Source organism: Chiloscyllium plagiosum, unplaced genomic scaffold (assembly GCF_037043375.1).
Source record: "Chiloscyllium plagiosum isolate Xiang-an unplaced genomic scaffold, Cpla_swu_hap1 HiC_scaffold_10, whole genome shotgun sequence".
Taxonomy (NCBI): Eukaryota; Metazoa; Chordata; class Chondrichthyes; order Orectolobiformes; family Hemiscylliidae; genus Chiloscyllium; species Chiloscyllium plagiosum.
The window spans coordinates 15,382,265-15,401,899 of record NW_028270148.1 but is presented as its reverse complement, the minus strand read 5'-3'; the positions used below and the strand labels follow the sequence as shown (position 1 = coordinate 15,401,899).

Genomic DNA, 19,635 nt, shown 5'->3' with positions numbered 1-19,635 from the left:
GGTTCTGGCAACATGAGTGAACAACTAAACACTGCTGACAAACTATGAGGGTTTGTGACTCAACCATCTTTTTCAGGCAGTGACTCTGACTCTACCTCCACCTTCAGGGTGAAAGAAAATTCTCTTCAACTCTCCTGTTAACCTTCCTTTAAATCAATGCCCCCTGGTTATTGACCAATGGGAAGCAACTGATAGAAGAAGAAAAGATCTGGGGATATAGATATGCAAATGATTGTTTCCAAAGACATGGTAGGAAGGACCATAAAAAAAGTGCAAACAAAACTCTTGAGTTCATTTCTAGAGAGAGATAGAATGGAAAAGTGAAGTTACTTTGGACTTGTATCTAATTCTGGTTCAACTGCATGTGGAATGCTGAACCTCCATTGGACAAGAAGGGCATAGAGCACTTTTGCAATTTTGATCGCAGAACTGAGTGGTTATAAAAGTCAGGAGAAAGTGAACAGGCTACAGCTAATTTCCCTGCAAGGAAGTTGATCTCAGGGAGGTGTTTAAATTCTGAAGGAGCTTGATAGGGTAGGAATAGAGAAGATGTCTCCATGTGGTGGGGGAATCAGAGTTTGTGATTATAGACACAATAGTCACTCATAAATCCCATTACGAATTTGTAAATCCTATAAGGAATTCTGGAGAATATTCAGAGTGGTTAGAATGTGAGGCAAGCCACCACAAGGAGCAGTTGAGTGGATTGTTTTTTTTATTATTATTTAATGATGGGATATGGACATCACTGGCTGGGCCACCACTTCTTATCCATTCCTAACTGCTAATGAGAACGTGAGCTGTCTTCATGAACTACTGCAGTCCCTGTGGTGTACGGAAGCCACAATGCCGTCAGGGAGGGAATTCCAGGATTTTCACCCAGAATGGCGATATATTCTGAGGTCAGGATGGTGAGTGGCTGAGAGGGGAACTTGCAAGGGTTGGTATTCCCATGTATCTGTTGCCCTTGTCCTTCTAGATGGAAGTGGTCATGAGCTTAGAAGATTCTGTGGTGCGTCTTGTAGATAAGTACACATTACTGCTACTGAGCATCAGTAACAGGTGGAGGGAGTGGATGTTTGTGGATATGGTGCCAATCAGGTGGGCTGCTTTGTCCTGGGTGGTGTCAAGCTTCTTGAGTGTTGTTGGAGCTGCCCCCATCCAGGCAAGTGGGGAGTATTCCATCACACTCCTGACTTGGGCCTTGTAGATGATAGACAGATTTTAGGAAGCCAGGAAGTTACTCACTACAGGGTTCCAGCCCCTGACCTGCTCATGTAGGATAGACGCATGCAAGGTAAAGTTAAATAAAGGCTTGAAGGAGAAAGGATTAGAAGGATGTATTGATGGGTTTCGATGAAGACGGATCTGGGAGAAGCTTGTTTGGAGCAGAACACCAGGAAAGACCTGTTGGGTAGAACGTTTTCCTCTTGTACTGTACAGTTTTGCACCAATCCATCAGAATGGCAGAATTACGCACCCAGCAATCTGATATGGTACAACTATTCAAACAAAGTAACACCAAGGCTCGAGTGGCCAGTGGTACGTCACGTGGTCAGTGTTCGAATCAGTGAGACACTTGGTGTGTATTTTGGAATTGCAGGTTAATCTCGGGGTCAGACATTGAGACACGCTGAATTGACAGTGAACATTTTTTACTGACCCATGACGTGCACACAGCCTGTGACCCTGATCCAGCTTCACGTGGGACAATTCCAAAAAAGATCATTTATTTTTTTATTTTAAACAAATTGTCCGACAATCTTGTTTCCAGAGGGAAAAAGAAATGAGTCCAGAGCTGGAAAACTAGAAAGAGAATCCACCATCCTGTAGCTATCATGTGGGTGAGAATAGACTCCAGATATGTTCCACATTTTGAATGGAGAGTTTTGACGCCAGTCATGTCGCTGGAGAATCTTCCAGCCAGCTTCCTCCAGGCAGAAATCTTCCACCCAACAATTACGTCAGGAAAAGCAAAACTGATACACAAGCATGTTTGGAAGGAAAATATTCCCCACTCGATCTTTCACCTGTTAGTGATTAAGACTGTCTCTCTTTCTTTCTTCCTCTGTGTCTCTCACTCTGTTCCTTTATCTCTTATCTGCCCTCTCCCTTACTTCATCACTCTTACTCTCCCTCCTTTTTAGCAGTGTCTCTCTCTGTCAGCTGTGTTTGTCAATACCTCTGTTTTTGTTTCTGTCTCCTTTGCCCCCTCTGTCTGTGTCTCACTGATCCATTATTGTCACTGTAGCTGTCTCTCTTGTGCTCTGAGTCACTGCAGGTCTCTCACTGACTCCTTCTCTATCCACCTCTCACCTTTTCTCTTGCAAGCTTGGGATTTATTCAAGCATGTTTAACGTCTGTAGTTTAGTAGAATGTGAAGTTAATGCTGACAGTGTTACCAGCAAAATGAGAGAATGGCACTGTGGCATAATGGTTAGCACTGCTACCTCACAGTGCTCGGGACCCATGGCCTTGGGCAACTGTCTGCATGGGGTCTGCACATTGTCTGCTAGGGCTTCCTCCCACAGTCTAAGATTATAGGGCTGGAGTGGGATAGTTTTTGCAGGGTCAGTACAGACTTGATGGGCCGAATGGCCTCTTTCTGCATTGAAGAGAGTCTATGATAATGAATTCCTGTGTCTCTTAATTCTTTCCATTTTAATGCACATGGTGCACTGCAGTGACCTTAGACTTTGATGTTCTCACATATGAATTCTGTCTGTGACGATGCGAGTGAGTATGAGGGAGATTAGAGCAGACTTTTTCCAGTTCCAACTCCAATTCCAGCCTCAGAGCACTGACCTCCCCCGAGTGTTAGATTTCTATGAACTCTGCCCTAAGCATAGTTTCTTCCAGCTTAAATATTAAAAACTGGAAACGAAAAGCTGGGATCATGGAGATGTTAGACTGCTGTTAAAAATCGAACCGGTTTCCTTGACACCCTTCAGTGAAATGAATCTGCCCATGCTCACCCTCTCTGGATTTATCTGTGCCTCCAGGAGGTGATTGACCTGCAACCCAGTGGTATCCAGGGCTACTAGGGATGGGTAAGAAATGCCAATTTTGCCAGCGAAGGTAATGTTGCCGACAGAGAATTTAAAAGTAAAACGAGTTTGCTAGTGCCATCACTGACTGCCTGATGCTAATTTGTTGTTAGGAAACAGCATTAATCTCTGAACTTTAAGATTACTGCAGTCAGACAGACATCAGCTGTGGAAGAAGGAGTTGGAAGGAAAGGATTCACTGTTGTGGTGATCCACAGAAAATGAACACAGTTGACCCATTTCCTTGAGAATGAGAAATGGCTTTGCCATGGGATCTTATGTCTGAGGAAGGAGGGTTCTCTGTCATGCTTTCTGACAGATGAACTGTAGCTGTGTCTTGTACCAGAGCCCCCTCCAGTCAAATCATTGCAGATAATAGCAGTAATAGTCATCCACTCAGATGTCGTCAGTGCTGGAAAACTTATCAAAGTAGGCCAGACAGATAAAGAAAACTCTTGCAATAAATAGTTGCCAGGGCACTGTTTTTTTTTAAAAGCAGTATTTCTCGCAGAGCTTTCTGGAACAGTTTGGGCAAATTGCAAATCAGCCCTGCAGAACTTCAGGACGTGGATAACTCAAAATGAGACATGGTGTGGGCAATTTCCCAACTGCGTTCGAAAAGGAATCACATCCTTCGTGATAAGGGTTCTGTCTGTGAATACAACCTCCGCCCCTGACGCTCCAGTAACTTCCGCTTTGCTTTAATCTCCCAAACAGGATAACTGCCCTCACCTGCCCAACTCTGGACAAGAGGACTTTGACAGGGATGGAGTGGGTGATGCTTGCGACAAAGATGACGATAACGATGGCAGAAATGACGAGAGGGTGAGTTCCGGAAGCTGCTTTTTGCTTCACCCACCAATAAAGTCTGTCATAACCTATCCACCCGCGTGACTTGAATCCGCACAGGTAATCCTTTGATGGTTTTCCTTATTTTTTTTTGTAGGACAATTGCCCTCTCCTCTATAACCCACAGCAGTTTGATTATGATAAGGACGATGTGGGTGATCGTTGTGACAATTGTCCTTACGACCACAACCCAGCGCAGATCGACACTGATGGGGATGGGGAAGGTGATGCCTGTTCAGTTGACATTGACGGAGACGGTGAGTGTGCTAAGGGTTGGGCCAGTTCACCTGCCCACCAGGATTGACCGTCAGAGGGTTCTCAATTCCACTTTGTAATTCAGCCCTTGGCGGGGAAGGGGGTGGGGGAGGGGGGTGGTGGGGGATTGTGGTGAAAATGGGTCCAAGTAATTGAGGGATTATTACCATCCACAATGTCTGCTAGAGAAAGGAAAACGCCAGCCTGTTTGAACTGACCTCCGAAGTTGATCAGGTGAACAGAAAGTACATTTTCCCATGTTTGTAGGAGATTAAAGCTGGAGTCAATGCATATCAGTCTCTAGTATTAAGAACCATAAGACATAGGAGCGGAAGTAAGGCCATTCGGCCCATCGAGTCCACTCGCCATTCAATCCTGGCTGATGGGCACTTCAACACCACTTACCCGCACTCTCCCCGTAGCCCTTAATTCCTTGTGAGATTAACAATTTATCAATCTCTGCCTTGAAGACATTTAACGTCCCAGCCTCCACTGATCACTGCTGTAGACTGTGCTTGCTTTGTGTAATTTTATGTTATTTTGCCTTCCAATAAAGTGTTCAAAAAGGGAGAATTCAGTAGCTCCTCCTTTACCCAGAGACTAGGGTGATTTGAGCTGAGGAGTAGCTGAGGCAAATTACAGTGATGCATTTAAGGGGAAGTGGGAATACGTGCGTGAGGGAGAGAGGATTGGAAGGAAATACTGTTAGAGGTGCTTGAAGTAGGTTGGCAGACAGCTTGTGTGCAGCATACTCACAGGGTCAGGATGAACTGGGCTGAATGGCCTGTGCCTGTGCTATGTGATTCTGTTGAACGTTGAGCACCGGGAGCATGGGAAGTTTGGTGTGGGATCTGCTGTGAGAGGGGATCACATAGAATCGTAGAGTTTTCACAGTAAGAGCCAATTGGCTCATTGTGTCTGTAACAGCTCCTGAAAGAGCAGCCCCAGCTCCTCCCATTCTCCAGCCCTGTCTCCGTAACCCTCATCACCTTTCAAATGTATAGCCAGCTCTCTTTTGAAACCTCAACCTCCACCACTCTCCTGTGCAATGTGGTCAAATCCTAACAATTCTCTGAGTAAAGAAGTTACTCCCCATCTCACTCCAGCTCTATTGCTGACAGTTTTGAAATTATGACCCTTAGTTACTGACATACCAACTAGTGAGAACATAACATCCTTCTTTACCCTGTCAAAATAGTTCATAATTTTGAATACTTCAATACAATGGGGTAGCACTGTGGCTCAGTCGGTAGCACTGTTGCCTCACAACACCAAGGTCCCAGCCTTGGGCGACTGTCAGTGTGGAATTTGCACATTCTCCCTGTCGGTGCTCTGATTTCCTCCCACAGTCCAAAGATGTGCAGGTCAGGTGGATTGGCCATGCTAAATTGCCCATAGTGTTAGGTGCATTAGTCAGAGGGAAATGGGACTGGGAGGGTTACTCTTCAGCGGGTCGGTGTGGACTTGTTGGGCCGAAGGGCCTGTTTTCACACTGTAGGTATTCTAATCTAAAAAAAATCACTGCTGAATCTAACCCAGTTAGAACTTTCTTGGTTTCTTAGGAAATAATGTTATACCGCTACAAATCATTGGTCAGACATCACTTGAAGTAGTGTGTTCTCTTCAGGGCACCTGTTTATGAAAGATGTAAAAGTCCAGGAGAGAATTCAAAGGAGATTTACAGGAATGACTCCAGGAATGAGGGATTTTAGACCGAAGGGAAGATTTGAGAAATTGGGCTTTCTCTCCTTGGAGCATCAAGTTACATTAAAACCTGAGGCTGATTTAATCATTACGTTGACGTGTTCCATCATTGCTATCTTATAATTATTTTGTTCCAATATCAACAGATATCCTGAATGAGAATGACAACTGCCCTTCTGTTTACAACACTGATCAGAGGGACACTGATCAGGATGGGGTTGGAGACATGTGTGATAATTGTCCGCTTATGCATAACCCCGACCAGGTAAGAAGTAACAGATGCCACTGTTGTGCCTAGCTTAGCAGGGAGAAAGTGAGGACTGCAGATGCTGGAGATCAGAGCTGAAAATGTGTTGCTGGAAAAGCGCAGCAGGTCAGGCAGCATCCAGGGAACAGGAGAATCGACGTTTCGGGCCTCATTCCTGAAGAAGGGCTTATGCCCAAAACGTCGATTCTCCTGTTCCCTGGATGCTGCCTGACCTGCTGCGCTTTTCCAGCAACACATTTTCAGCTCTAGCTTAGCAGGGGGCTGTCCATTGGTAGGAGGGTGTCTATTGACATGGGGATGGTGATGGCAGGAGGGTGTCCATTGGCAGTGGGAAGTCCGTTGGCAGTGGGGTGTCCATTGGCAGTGGGGTGTCCATTGGCAGTGGGATGTCTGTTGGTAGGAGGGTGTCCATTGGCAGTGGGGTGTCCATTGTCAGTGAGGTGTCCACTAGCAGTGGGATGTCCATTGGCAGTGGGGTATCTGTTGGCAGTGGGGTGTTCATTGGCAGGAGGGTCTCCATGGCAGTGGGATGTGTGTTGGCAGGAGGGTGTCCATGGCAGTGGGGTGTCCATTGGCAGTGGGGTGTCCATTGTTAGGAAGTGTCCATTGTCAGGGGGATGTATGTTAGCAGTGGGGTGTCCATTGGCAGTGGGGTGTCCATTGGTAGGGGTGTGTCCATTGACAGTGGGGTGTCCATTGGCACTGGGGTGTCCACTAGCAGTGGGATGTCCCTTGGCAGTGGGGTATCCATTGGCAGTGGGGTGTCCGTTGGCAGGAGGGTCTCCATGGCAGTGGGATGCCCATTGGCAGGAGGTGTCCATTGTCAGGGGGGTGTACGTTGGCAGTGGGGTGTCCATTGGCAAGGGCATGTCCATTGGCAGGGGCATGTCCGTTGGCAGGGGGGTGTCCATTGGCAGTGGGGTGTCCGTTGGCAGGAGGGTCTCCATGGCAGTGGGATGTCCATTGTGAGGAGGTGTCCATTGTCAGGGGGGTGTACGTTGGCAGCGGGGTGTCCATTGGCAGGGGCGTGTCCATTGGCAGGGGCATGTCCGTTGGCAGGGGGGTGTCCATTGGCAGTGGGGTGTCCGTTGGCAGGAGGGTCTCCATGGCAGTGGGATGTCCATTGTGAGGAGGTGTCCATTGACAGGGGGGTGTCCGTTGGCAGGAGGGTGTCCATTGGCAGTGGGATGTTCGCTGGCAGGAGGGTGTCCATTGGCAGTGGGATGTCCATTGGCAGTAGGGTGTCCATTGGCAGGGGAAGTGTCCATTGGCAGTGGGATGTCCATTGTCAGGAGGGTGTACGTTGGCACTGGGGTGTCCATTAGCAGTGGGATGTCCATTGGCAGGGGTTGTCCATTGGCAGGGGGGTGTCCGTTGGCAGTGGGATGTCCGTTGGCAGTGGGATGTCCGTTGGCAGTGGGATGTCTATTGGCAGTGGGATATCCGTTGGCAGTGGGATGTCCGTTGACAGGGGGGTGTCTGTTGGCAGGAGGGTGTCCATTGGCAGGAGGGTGTCCATGGCAGTGGGATGTCCATTGGCAGTATGGTGTCCATTGGCAGGGGAAGTGTCCATTGGCAGTGGGATGTCCATTGTCAGGAGGGTGTACGTTGGCACTGGGGTGTCCATTAGCAGTGGGATGTCCATTGGCAGGGGTTGTCCATTGACAGGGGGGTGTCCGTTGGCAGTGGGATGTCCATTGTCAGTGGGGTGTCTATTGGCAGTGGATGTCTATTGGCAGTGGGATATCCGTTGGCAGTGGGATGTCCGTTGGCAATGGGGTGTTCATTGGCAGGGGGATGTCCGTTGGTAGTGGGGTGTCCATTGGCAGTGAGATGTCCATTGGCAGGAGGGTATCCATTGGCAGGGGGATGTCCGTTGGTAGTGGGGTGTCCATCGGCAGTGGGATGTCCATTGGTAGTGGGGTGTCCATCGGTAGTGGGGTGTCCATTGGCAGTGGGGTGTCCATTGGCAGTGGGGTGTCCATTGGCAGGAGGGTGTCCATTGGCAGGGGGATGTCCCTTGGCAGTGGGATGTCTATTGGCAGGAGGGTATCCATTGGCAGTGGGATGTCCATTGGCAGGGGGGTGTCCATTGGCAGGGGGGTGTCCATTGGCAGGGGGATGTCCCTTGGCAGTGGGATGTCCATTGGCAGGGGGATGTCCCTTGGCAGTGGGGTGTCCATTGGCGGGCGATGTCCCTTGGCAGTGCGGTGTCCATTGGTAGGGAGATGTTCATTGGCAGTGGGGTGTCTGTTGGTAGGGAGGTGGTGATGGCAGGAGAGCGTCCATTGGCAGGGTGTTGTCTGTTGGCAGTGGGGTGTCCATTGGCAGTCTGATGGTTGTGGGCAGTGTAATGGGTATCAGCTATGACTTGGCTGAAATCAAGTTAAGTTCTCTTCAGTGCTTAACAGGGTTGACCTGTAATTCTGAGTTGTGCCCACTCTGCTTTCCCTCAACATGTCATGAGGCTTGGTCCTTGCTGTCTGTGGGATTTTGCTGCTGCTTTTTGGACATTACACAGGTGATGGTACCCTGAGAAAGCACTTGATTGGCTGGGTTGTGCTCTGTTGGCTACTTAGTTAGTCATTCATGGCATGTGAATTCCGCTGGTTAGGCAACCATTTATTACCTGTCTCAGAGGGCTGTTAAGTGGCAACTACATCGGTGTGGGTCTGGAGTCACATGTAGGCCAGACCAGCTAAGAATGGAAGATTTCCTTCCCTAAAGGAGGAACCAGATGGATTTTTACGACAGTAAAATTGACAGGAGCCTGTCATTTTAAAAAGAGTTTAATTCAGATTTCACTATCGACCATGCTGGGAGTTCTGCTCATGTCACCAGAGCCCTACCCACAGGTCTGGATTACTTGTCCAGTGACATTACCACAATGCCACCACTGAACATGTAGCGCTTGACTCCAGTCTTCTATTTCAAGATGGGCTCACAGTGTATGTTTGGGGGTGGGGTGTGCTGCTGGGGGGTATGAACAATGCTCCCATCTCGAAGACAGTGAATCCACTTTACTGCTATCCCAGTGTCCTTCGCTCCCTCCGATTCCTTCCTCGCTTGCATTCAGCTGACAGCACACTGCTGTCTAAGTCAGAAAGTCACGGGGTTTGTATTCTTCTGCCCCGGGGCCAGGCTGTCTCCATAGGCTGAGCCTCCTGTGCTGATCTGAGGGGCTGCTGCAAGAACAGGGATGCTGTCATGATGGACGAGTTGTTAAGCTGACCCACCTTCTCAGGCAGAAGTAAAAGATCTGACGGGAGAAGAGCAGGGGAGCTCTGGCCCATATACATTCCTCAACCAATATCCCTAAATCCAGTTCTGAAGAAGGGTCACCGGACTCAAAAGGTTAGCTCTGCTTTCTCTCTATGCAGATGCTGCCAGACCTGCTGAGTTTCTCCAGCAATTTCTGTGTTTGTCGCTAAATCTGTTTATGGAATTTGCTGTGAAACATTTGACACGTTGCAACAGCGGCCACACCTCAGCAATGTGCCCCGGGACAACTCTGAAGTTGTCAAGGGCACTATACAAATGCAAGTCTTTCTTGTTTGCGACATAAAGAACTTCCATGTGCTGTTGCCCTGCAGGAAGACTCTGATTCTGACCTGGTGGGTGACCAGTGTGATGACAATCAGGATATCGATGAAGATGGGCACCAGAACAACCTGGACAACTGCCCATACGTCGCCAATTCCAACCAGGCCGACCACGACAAGGATGGTCAAGGAGATGCCTGTGACCCTGACGATGACAATGATGGCATCCCTGATGGGAGGGACAACTGCCGCCTTGTCCCCAACCCTGACCAACTCGATGCTGATGGTGAGCGTTCCTCTTTATCGATCCACTAATGGACCCAGTGATGGTCTCAGGAATGGTGGTGGCGGAAGACAGTCAATGGGCTGATGCTGTAGAAACAGGGAAGCTAGGAGCAGGAGTAGGCAATTTGGCCCTGTAGGTCTGCTCTGCCAATCAGTATGGTCATGGCTGATCTTCTATCTCAACGCCATATTCCCGCTTTCTCCCCATATCCTTTAATGTCTTTAATATGTAAAAATTAAACAATTCCTTTTTTGAACATGCACAGTGAGTCACCCTCCACAGCCACTTGTGGCACCAAATTCCACAGGCTGATTACATGCTGAGTGAAGAGATGTTTCCTCAGCTCATATCTAAGTGGTGTACTCTGCAATTTCAGACTATGTTCCCTGGTCCTAGACTTCCCAAAGTCCTGTATAACTGTAGTGAGACCTCCCGACTTTCTGAACTCAAATCCTCTTGCAATAAAGGCCAATATACCACTTGTTTGCTGTACCTACCTACCCACTTGCAATGACTGGCATACAAGAACACCCAGACCCCTTCATACATCGACACTTGATGTATATCACCATTTCAATAATATTCCCGCCTACTCCTACCTACTCCAGGTCAGTCTGTCACCGACCTGGCCCTTTTATCCACTGGCATATTACCCACTATGTGCCCTGGGCCCCCTACCCACTTTGTGCCCTAACATCACCCTTACCTTACTTACTTAATCTTTCACAGAGGCTGTCAAGTTGGCAGTTTATGGTGCTAGATATTTAGAGTCATAGAGATGTACAGCACTGAAGCAGACCCTTCGGTCCAACCCGTCCATGCCGACCAGATATCCCAACCTAATCTAGTCCCACCTGCCAGCACCTGGCCAATATCCCTCCAAACCCTTCCTATTCATATACCCATCCAGATGCCTTTTAAGAGGCATTTGGATGGGTATATGAATAGGAAGGGTTTGGAGGGATATGGTCCAGGTGCTGGCAGGTGGGACTAGATTGGGTTGGGATATCTGGTCGGCATGGACGGGTTGGACCGAAGGGTCTGTTTCAGTGCTGTACATCTCTATGACTCTAAATGTTGCAATTGTACCAGCCTCCACCATTTCCTCTGGCAGCTCATTCCATACACATACCACCCTCTGTGTGAAAAAGTTGCCCCTTACATCCCTTTTAAATCTTTCCCCTTTCACCTTTAACCTATGCCCTCTAGTTTTGGACTCCCTCAACCCAGCGAAAAGACTTTGCCTATTTATCCTATCCATGCCCCTCATAATTTTGTAAACCTCTATAAGGTCACCCCTCAGCCTCCGACGCTCCAGGGAAAACAGCCCCAGCCTGTTCAGCCCCTGCTCGTTGATCATTTCTTGATGACTTGCAGCAAAATTACAAACGTCCGACATTTAGAAATTAACCTTTAAAGCATTGGTACATTGAGACAGCCCAGTTGACCACTCAGTTAGATTTAGGAGCACCATTGCTCACAGTCACCTTCGCATGGGCAGTGAGGGATGGGAAATAAGCGATGGCGCAGACAGCGATACCCATATCTCCTCAACGAAGGAAAAGGTAAACTTTTATTGGACTTAAATGCCATTTCCTTTAACCTAGTCATTGATGGTGACAAAGGGGATGTTATTCAAATACATTGAGGGTGAGTTTTCAAATGATGCTTTGGAAGTTGAAAGTAGTCACTTAGGGGCCTCGTGTCACCCGCAGATAACCTGGTCTAATCCTCAGTCTCAAACTGTAAATTCTGGAATATCTGACAGCAAAGTGAGTCTGCAGGCTCGTCTCAGATCCCGACATGGAAGCAGGCCATTCAGCCCATCGAGTCCTCCATGCAGGCCCACCCAATGTAACCCTGCATGGCCTATGGCCAACCCACCTAACCTGCACACCTTTGGATTGTGGGTGGAAACTCTCACAGACACGTGGAGAATGTGCAAACTCCAAACCTGAGGGTGGAATGGATCCCATGTCCCCAGCTCTGTGAGGCAGCCGTGCTAACCACTGAGCCACTGTGCCGCCTCACTCTAAAGAGTGAAGAAGAGACGAATTGTCTCTGACAGTGAAAGTGAACACCAAACCCCAGGTAGCTGCATGACCCCATGGGCAGTGGGCGCTCCATGCCCATCAGCCATCAGCCCAATGATTGACTCCTGAATCTGGAGTTCCTGGAACAGACAAAAGAATTACAGGAAATGCTGTTGGTGAACTTTAGAAGTGTTCAAGACAGGCCATTCTCTTAAACAAAATGCAAAATTAATAGTGACGGCACTTCACTTGAAGTACTGCCAGGGTAAACAACCCCAGCCTATCCAGCCTCTCCCTATAGCTCAAACTCTCCAACCCTGGCAACATCCTTGTAAATCTTTTCTGAGCCCTTTCAAGTTTCACAACATCCTTCCTATAGCAGAGAGATTAGAATTACATGCAATATTTCAAAGATGGTCTTACCAGTGTCCTATACAGCTGCAACATGACCTCCCAACTCCTGTACTCAACACTCTGACCAATAAAGGAAAGCATGCCAAACACCACCTTCACTATCCTATCTATCTGCGACTCCACTTTCAAGGAACCAAGAACCTGCACTCCAAGGTCTTTTTGTTCATCAACACTCCCCAGGACCCTACCATCGAGTGTATAAGTCCTGCCCTGATTTGTCTTTCCAAAATGCAGCACCTTGCATTTATCTAAATTAAACTCCCTTGGCGCATTGGCCCATCTGATCAAGATCCTGTTGTACTCTGAGGTAACCTTCTTCACTGTCCACTACACCTCCAATTTTGGTGTCATCTGCAAACTGACTAACCATACATCCTATATTCATACCCAAATCACTTATCTCAGTGAGTTCAGTAACAGAAGGTGGTGACTGAGTGCTGTGATGTGACACAATGGTCCATGGTTTACCCTCCCCTGACTGATCTGCACAGTGAGCGATCTGTCAGATTTAGAGTCGAGCTCCACCTCTCTGAAGGAGCCCTGACCTGAATCTCCTGTCAGAAACTCAGAGTGCCTTCTGAATGTAATGTGTCAGGAGCACCGTCGTCACTCCTTGGAAAATCTGGCCCAGTTTTTTCAGCTAACCACTGGCTCCTTTGCTGATTCCCAAAAATCTGTCCCCTGGGCTGAGTGTCCTGTAGTGAAAACAGTACCTCTGTCTCTTCTCGAACACAGTGCTCTGGAGGGGGAGCTACAGGAGTTAACCGCTTTTGAATGTTCCTGGCAGGTGATGGCAGAGGAGACGCGTGTAAGGATGACTTCGACAACGACAACATCCCAGACATTTTTGACGTGTGTCCTGAGAACAATGCCATTAGCCAGACCGACCTGAGGAAGTTCCAGATGGTTCACCTTGACCCGAAGGGGACAACACAGATCGATCCGAACTGGGTGGTGCGTAACCAGGGCAAGGAGCTGCTGCAGACAGCCAACTCTGATCCTGGCCTAGCCGTTGGTAAGCAGCACTGAGGAGCCAGTCTGAGGTGCCCACCCTGTCATGGTGGTGAGGCCTGAGGCCTGTCTCATTCACTTTGTATGTGCCAAGGTGACTGGGGAGCACATGGTGGGTGGAATTCTGTGTAGTATCAGTCACACGAGGCACATGAAGGCTGTGGAGTGCAAACACTTTTTAACGATGCTTCTGATGAGGCAGTTGATGGAGCTGAGCACTAATTGCCAAGTTTGTATTAGCAATGAGCGCCAAAGGAAAGGCCTACTGAGCATTTTCTGAGGCATCATCTGTCTTTATCCTGACCCCTCCCTCCCTCCCACCTTCACCCTTACCAGACTCTCCCCTTTATGCAGGAAGCACCATTGTAACGTTTTTAATGACCTGGGGCTGTGTTCCATTTACTAACACCACCTTCGCACTGTATTGACCACCAGTCCCGCCCACCCTCCCTCCACTTCCTGCTGTTGAGTAGTAAGCATGCTATCGGAAGCTCTAACGCCCAGACACCTAAACTCAGTGATTCACCTGGGTACTGTCCTTTGCTGTAAACACATTACACTGAACTACACTTGTGTTGTGAGATGTGATTGATAGTTTCTGATCAATTATCTTCCCACTACAGCCCAGCCTGAGGGTTTGTGTGGGTGTGTTTTCATGTGGGTGTGTGGTGTGTGTGGTGTTTATAGTTGTGTGTGTGGTGTGTGTTTTTGAGTCAGTGTGTGTGTGATTTTGTCTGTGTTTGTGTATGTGTGTTTGTCTGTGTGTGTGTTTGTCTGTCTGTGTCTGTGTGTGTGTGTTTGTGTGTGTTTGTCTGTGGTGTGTGTGTTTGTTTGTGGTATGTGTATGTGTGTGTTTTTGTCTGTGGTTTGGGTGTGTGTATGTGTTTGTGGTGTGTGTTTTTGTCTGTGGTGTGTGTGTGCGTGTGTGCGTGTATGTGTGTGTTTGTCTGTGGTGTGGGTGTGTGTGTTTGTCTTTGGTGTGGGTGTGTGTGTGTGTTTGTTTGTGGTGTGTGTTTTTGTCTATGGTGTGTGTGTGTGTATAAAGTCTCTAACATAGGTAGGGCAGTCACTGACATAATGCCAAGTAGAAATTCCCCACCCCACCCCACAACCTAAATTTTGCCCCACGCTGTGGAGTACCAATACTGTGATGTTGCAGTTCAGGAGGTAACAAGGAATGGGTAATAAACACTGACCATAGTGTGAGAGTGAGTGAGCAGAGTGTTGAGCTGTCGTGAGATGATCGTGTAGCCTCCTGGATTGTGAATGCACTGAGGGGAAACCTGTCTCTTGCTAATCCACAGGTTTCGATGAGTTCAACGCTATCGACTTCAGTGGCACCTTCTACGTCAACACGGACCGTGATGATGACTACGCTGGGTTTGTGTTCGGTTACCAGTCCAGCAGCCGCTTCTACGTGGTGATGTGGAAGCAGGTCACCCAGACCTACTGGGAAGAGAAGCCGTCCCGAGCTCACGGTTATGCTGGAGTCTCCCTGAAGGTGGTGAACTCCACCACTGGCCGTGGAGAGCACCTGCGGAATGCCCTGTGGCATACCGGCAACACCCCTGGACAGGTAAGACCCACCGAGTGACATTGGATGACCCGGGCCTCCCTTTGCACTCCAGTTCTGTCTCAGAAGGCAGTTACTATGCATCGAATATACAGAAAGAGGTCAGTAGGCCCCTTGGGTCTAGCTCTGGGGCTGTCCCTACACCATATGGACTGCAACAAAAACGGGACTCACTATCGCTGTCTGCAGGGCACACAGGAATGCACAATAAATACTGGCCTGGTGATGCCAACATCCTGTGAAAGAGTAAACACAAAAACAGGTCCCCATTGGTCCTTATACGCTGCTCATTTTCACCTGGCTGCATTTAATCCAGTCTACATATCCATTCCATTCCATTTCATTCCTTCACTAACTTAGACACCATTGGCCCCACTGTCTCTCCCTGGTGGTTGTGGGTTCCACCTTTTAATTACAATCTGCGACAATATTTCTCCTGAATTCCTCCTTCGATTTATTATTTTTTGAGGGTCTTGGTTTCAAATTTCTCCGCACGTCAAATGAAAATATCTAACATTTTACCCCAAGCAACCCACCGACAGGTCACCCTGTAGCCTTCCCTTTGGTGACCACCAGCTCTGGGAAATGTGGGAGCAGGGTTTGCATCATCCACCTATTTGTTTTGGTCTTTGTCCATAAATCCAACTCTCAGGGAATGTGAATGGCAGCCAGGGTCAGTGAAGGAATACAAAGGAGAGGAAGCAACATTACACTTTGTATAAACTCCTGTTTAGAGCCTACAGTACTTCATTCGTGTGTGTGTGTCTGTGTGTCTGTCTGTGTGTCTGCCGGTATGAGTGTCTGTCAGTGTGTGTTTGTGCATCTGTGTGTCTGTGTTTGTGTGTGTGTGTGTGTGTGTGTTTCTGTCAGTATTTGTGTGTCTGTTTGTGTTGGTGTGTGTGTGTTTCTATCGGTGTGTGTCTGTCAGTATGTGATGTGTGCGTGTCTAAGTGTGTGTGTGTATGTGTATCTGTGTTTGTGTCTGTCAGTATGTGTGTGTCAGTCTGTTGATATGTGTCTGTGTCTGTCTGTCTGTCAGTATGCATCTGTGTGTCTGTTTATGCCTGTGTGTGTATCGGTATGTGTGTGTGCATGTGTATCTGTGTTTGTGTCTGTCTGTCAGCATGTATCTGTGTTGGTGTGTGTGTGTTTGTGCACACACTTGGGGGTGAAGTCCAGTGCACATTTGTACAATCATGGACTAGGAACCTTGACTCATTTGTTGTTTAAGTCAGAAGGAGGTCATTTGCCCATCATGTCTGTGCTGGCTGTCCACAGGAGATAGTCCATTTCCCCTTCCTGTTCCCGCCTCCCTGCCATTTTAATATTTTGGTTTCTGGTCCCGTTCCCTTTATCAAAGACATGTTTCTCTCTCGATCGCTGTAAGAGTGGTTTCCCACACCCGAACCACTCACTCTGTGATCAGGTTCGTCCTCCGACCACTGTTGCTCCTTTTTCCTATCACCTTCAGTATCCTCTGGTTCTTAATCCTTCCTCCAGGGGGAGTAGTTTCTCTCTGCTTTGTGCTGATCCTTCATGATTCAGAAGTTCTCTCGATGTTCTCCAAGAACAACCCCTATCCACAGAACTGAAACCCCTTGCCTCAAGTTCTTTCTGTAAACTTTTTTACATGCCCCAATGCTGTCTGTCTTTTTAATTACCACCACACCTGCACTATCACCTCATTGCTTTGTTCACAGATACCTCAGAGTCCTTTTGTTTCTGAAACCTTGTCTTTCTGCATGATACCTACCAAACTGAATCATCTTACACATCTCTGCGTTGAATGATACCAGCTATGTATCCACCACCCCATCCACATGTTCTCAAGAGTTTGTCACTGCCGTCCACAAACTTCACACTCTGCCCAAGTTCTGAATCATTTACAAGGTTTGACATTGTACCCCGTCCACCCAAGTCTGGATTGGTCAGTTTTTGTTTAAGACAGGCAGTGGTCCCAGTATCCTCTCCTTTGAACTCCATTGTGTAGTCAGTCTGAGAAACCACCTTTCACTGTGACTCTCCGCATCCTGTCACTTGTATCTGTGCTGCCTCAGGCCCTTCCATGTCACCAGCTGAAAGCAGAAGGAAGGACATGGTCTCCTGAGCATCTGAATGGGGGGGGGGCAACGCCATCAAAGGGCGGGTCAGTTATAGAGACTTGGAGGAGAGGTGGGTCTGAGCTCAATGGCTAAAAGCAGCAACCAAAGTCTGGCTTTCTCGACATGAGAGAGACCAAGGGTCAGTGGTTCCTCTCGGTTCATGTACATTTCAGGAGCAGATGTAGCTTTCCTCAGGCTAATTTCCATGGACTGGTGCTCTTTATTTGATTGAAGAGATACTGCCCAGACGATAGATGCACCTTGAAGCCTCTTACATTAACCCTGATTACTGAGGGCTTTAGCTGATATTGCCTGGTGAGTGTCTCCCAGCCTGTGTGCCACCATCACCAGCAGATTATGTCTTCACCCAATCCAAGGCTGGAGGGGTTTTGGGGGCAGTGAGTGGAGTGGGTCCAGCCTGTCTGAGTGTGAAACCTGCCCCAATCCCTCATCACTCCCCCGGACCCCTGATTGGTGCTGGCTTAACTTGGTTCCTCCATGGTCTGGTAGTGCCTCAAACTTCGCATTCTTAACCTTGCTTTTGACTTTGCCTCTGGCCTCCCCTCTCCCTAACTCTGTCACCTCTTCCAGTTGTACAAACCTTTGAGCTCACTGCAGCCTAGATCTGCCCAGCTTAGCTCCCCTGATTTTAATCATCTCGGTTAGCTTTGTCTGCCAAAGGTCCAAGCTCTGGAATCCCTTCCCTAACATCCCTCTCTTTTTCTCACACTCTCTGTATCACTCATGCTATTGCTCATGTGGCTTTGATTTGGTGCGTGCATGCTTATCTATCTCTCACGTGCTCTCTCTCACACTCACGCTGTCTCTATTCACTCTCTCTACCTCTTGTTTGCTCTTTCTATTGCTCTCTCACTCCCTCTTTCTACTGCTCTCTCACTCTCTCTTTCTATTGCTCTCTCACTCCCTCTTTCTATTGCTCTCTCTGTCAGAGACTCCCTCTGTCTCTCACTCATTCTGCCTCACTCCTTAGGAAGTTTCTATGTTAAAGGTGCTCCATAGATATAAGTACAACTGAGTAATGTAATTTTTTTCCCTTTCTTTTTCCCTTTATATCTGTATTTTGTGTCTAAGATTTGTAGCTAGGTACTTTGTACCTAAGGTAGTGCCACGTGGGTGACATTGTAAACCTTTCACTGTACTCCTGTATTTCCGTACTTGAGTAAATGTGACAATAGAGGATAATCTAAATCTAATTCTATTCTATTTGTTATTTCAGCACATGTAGATACACTCAAAAGGTGACTCTATTTAAAAAATAAACTTATCATAAAGGAAAACAGCCTTTCACTGTCAGGGTTTCAATGGAGAAAGTTAATGAAAGAAAGTTCATCCAATGGCAGGGAGGGGTTTACTGGTGTACAGAGCTAGTTGGTGTAACTATTTGAATAAACACATGGCCAGTCACTGAATAGACTTAACCTATATTATAATGTAAAGCCAGTCTGACTGCAAGGATAGAGGTCCACTGTTACAATTTATTTCAAGACTGTGTCAGAAACCAGCAAGGCAGTCTGTGCCGTACAATGGGATCTGTAACCTTTTGGTTTCATTTGAGAATTGGACATGGCCATCACTGGCTAGGTCAGCATTTATTGCCCATTGGGCAGTGAAGGGTCATATATCAGTCAGACTGGATAAGGATGGCAGATTTCCTTCTCTTAAGGGCACTAGTGAACCAGGTGGGATTTTATAACAATTGCTATTAGATTAACTCTTAATTCCAAATTTCTATTAAATTCCTACATTGTGATGGGATTTGAACTCATGTCCCCAGAATATTAGTCTGTGTCTTTAGCTATTCCAGTGACATTACCACCATTACCTGGTACATGAATCACACAACGTTAGTTTGCAGGAACAGCTACTGCTTAGGAAGGCAGATGGGATGTGGCATTTATTGCAAGGGGAATAGAATATAAAAGTTGTGGAAATGTTACTGTAGTAATATAGGACACCTGGATTACCTTGGAGAATTTTGGTCTTAATTAAAGGTGTCACGGTTCAAAGAAGGCTCACAGAACTGATTCTTGGGATGAAAGGGTTGTCTTATGAGGAGAGGTTGAACTGGTCGGGTCTGTAGCCACAGGAGTAAAGACCATGAGGGGTCACTTTATTGAGGTATATAAGATCGTGAGGGGATTTGACAGGGTTTGCGCTAAAGAGATGTGAAAGGGACTAAAATTACATATTAGAGGTCTTCCACTTAACAGATGAGGAGGAACTTGTTCTCTCAGCGGGTCGTATACCTTTGGAATTTTGTTTGGCAGAGCACGGTGGAGGATAGTCACTAAATCTATTCAAGGCTGAGTTAGATTTCTGATCAGCCGAGGCTGTCAAGGTTTATGGGGGCAGGCAGGGAGGTGAAAGTTGAGGCCACCATCAGATCAGCCGAAGTCTAAGGACGCTGAAGGGTCAGAATGGCCTACCCTAACTCCCAGAATGGCCTACCGTAGCTCCCAGTTCTTCTGTTCATTTTGAGTTGCCATGGGAGACGACCAGATGGTGTGGGACTGAGGCCAGACTGGCTAAG

General features: G+C 47.7%; 1 protein-coding gene across 1 annotated transcript in view; it reads left to right on the top strand.

Moving 5' to 3' along the window:
- LOC122552616 (thrombospondin-2-like) overlaps positions 1-19,635 on the top strand; it is a 73,896-nt gene that overhangs the window by 41,597 nt on the left and 12,664 nt on the right. Inside the window, exons 14-19 of the mRNA XM_043695381.2 lie at positions 3,765-3,872; positions 3,994-4,153; positions 6,002-6,120; positions 9,717-9,951; positions 13,186-13,413; positions 14,714-14,985. Of these exons, the coding sequence (XP_043551316.1) occupies positions 3,765-3,872; positions 3,994-4,153; positions 6,002-6,120; positions 9,717-9,951; positions 13,186-13,413; positions 14,714-14,985 (1,122 nt within the window). The remainder of the gene's footprint in view (positions 1-3,764; positions 3,873-3,993; positions 4,154-6,001; positions 6,121-9,716; positions 9,952-13,185; positions 13,414-14,713; positions 14,986-19,635) is intronic.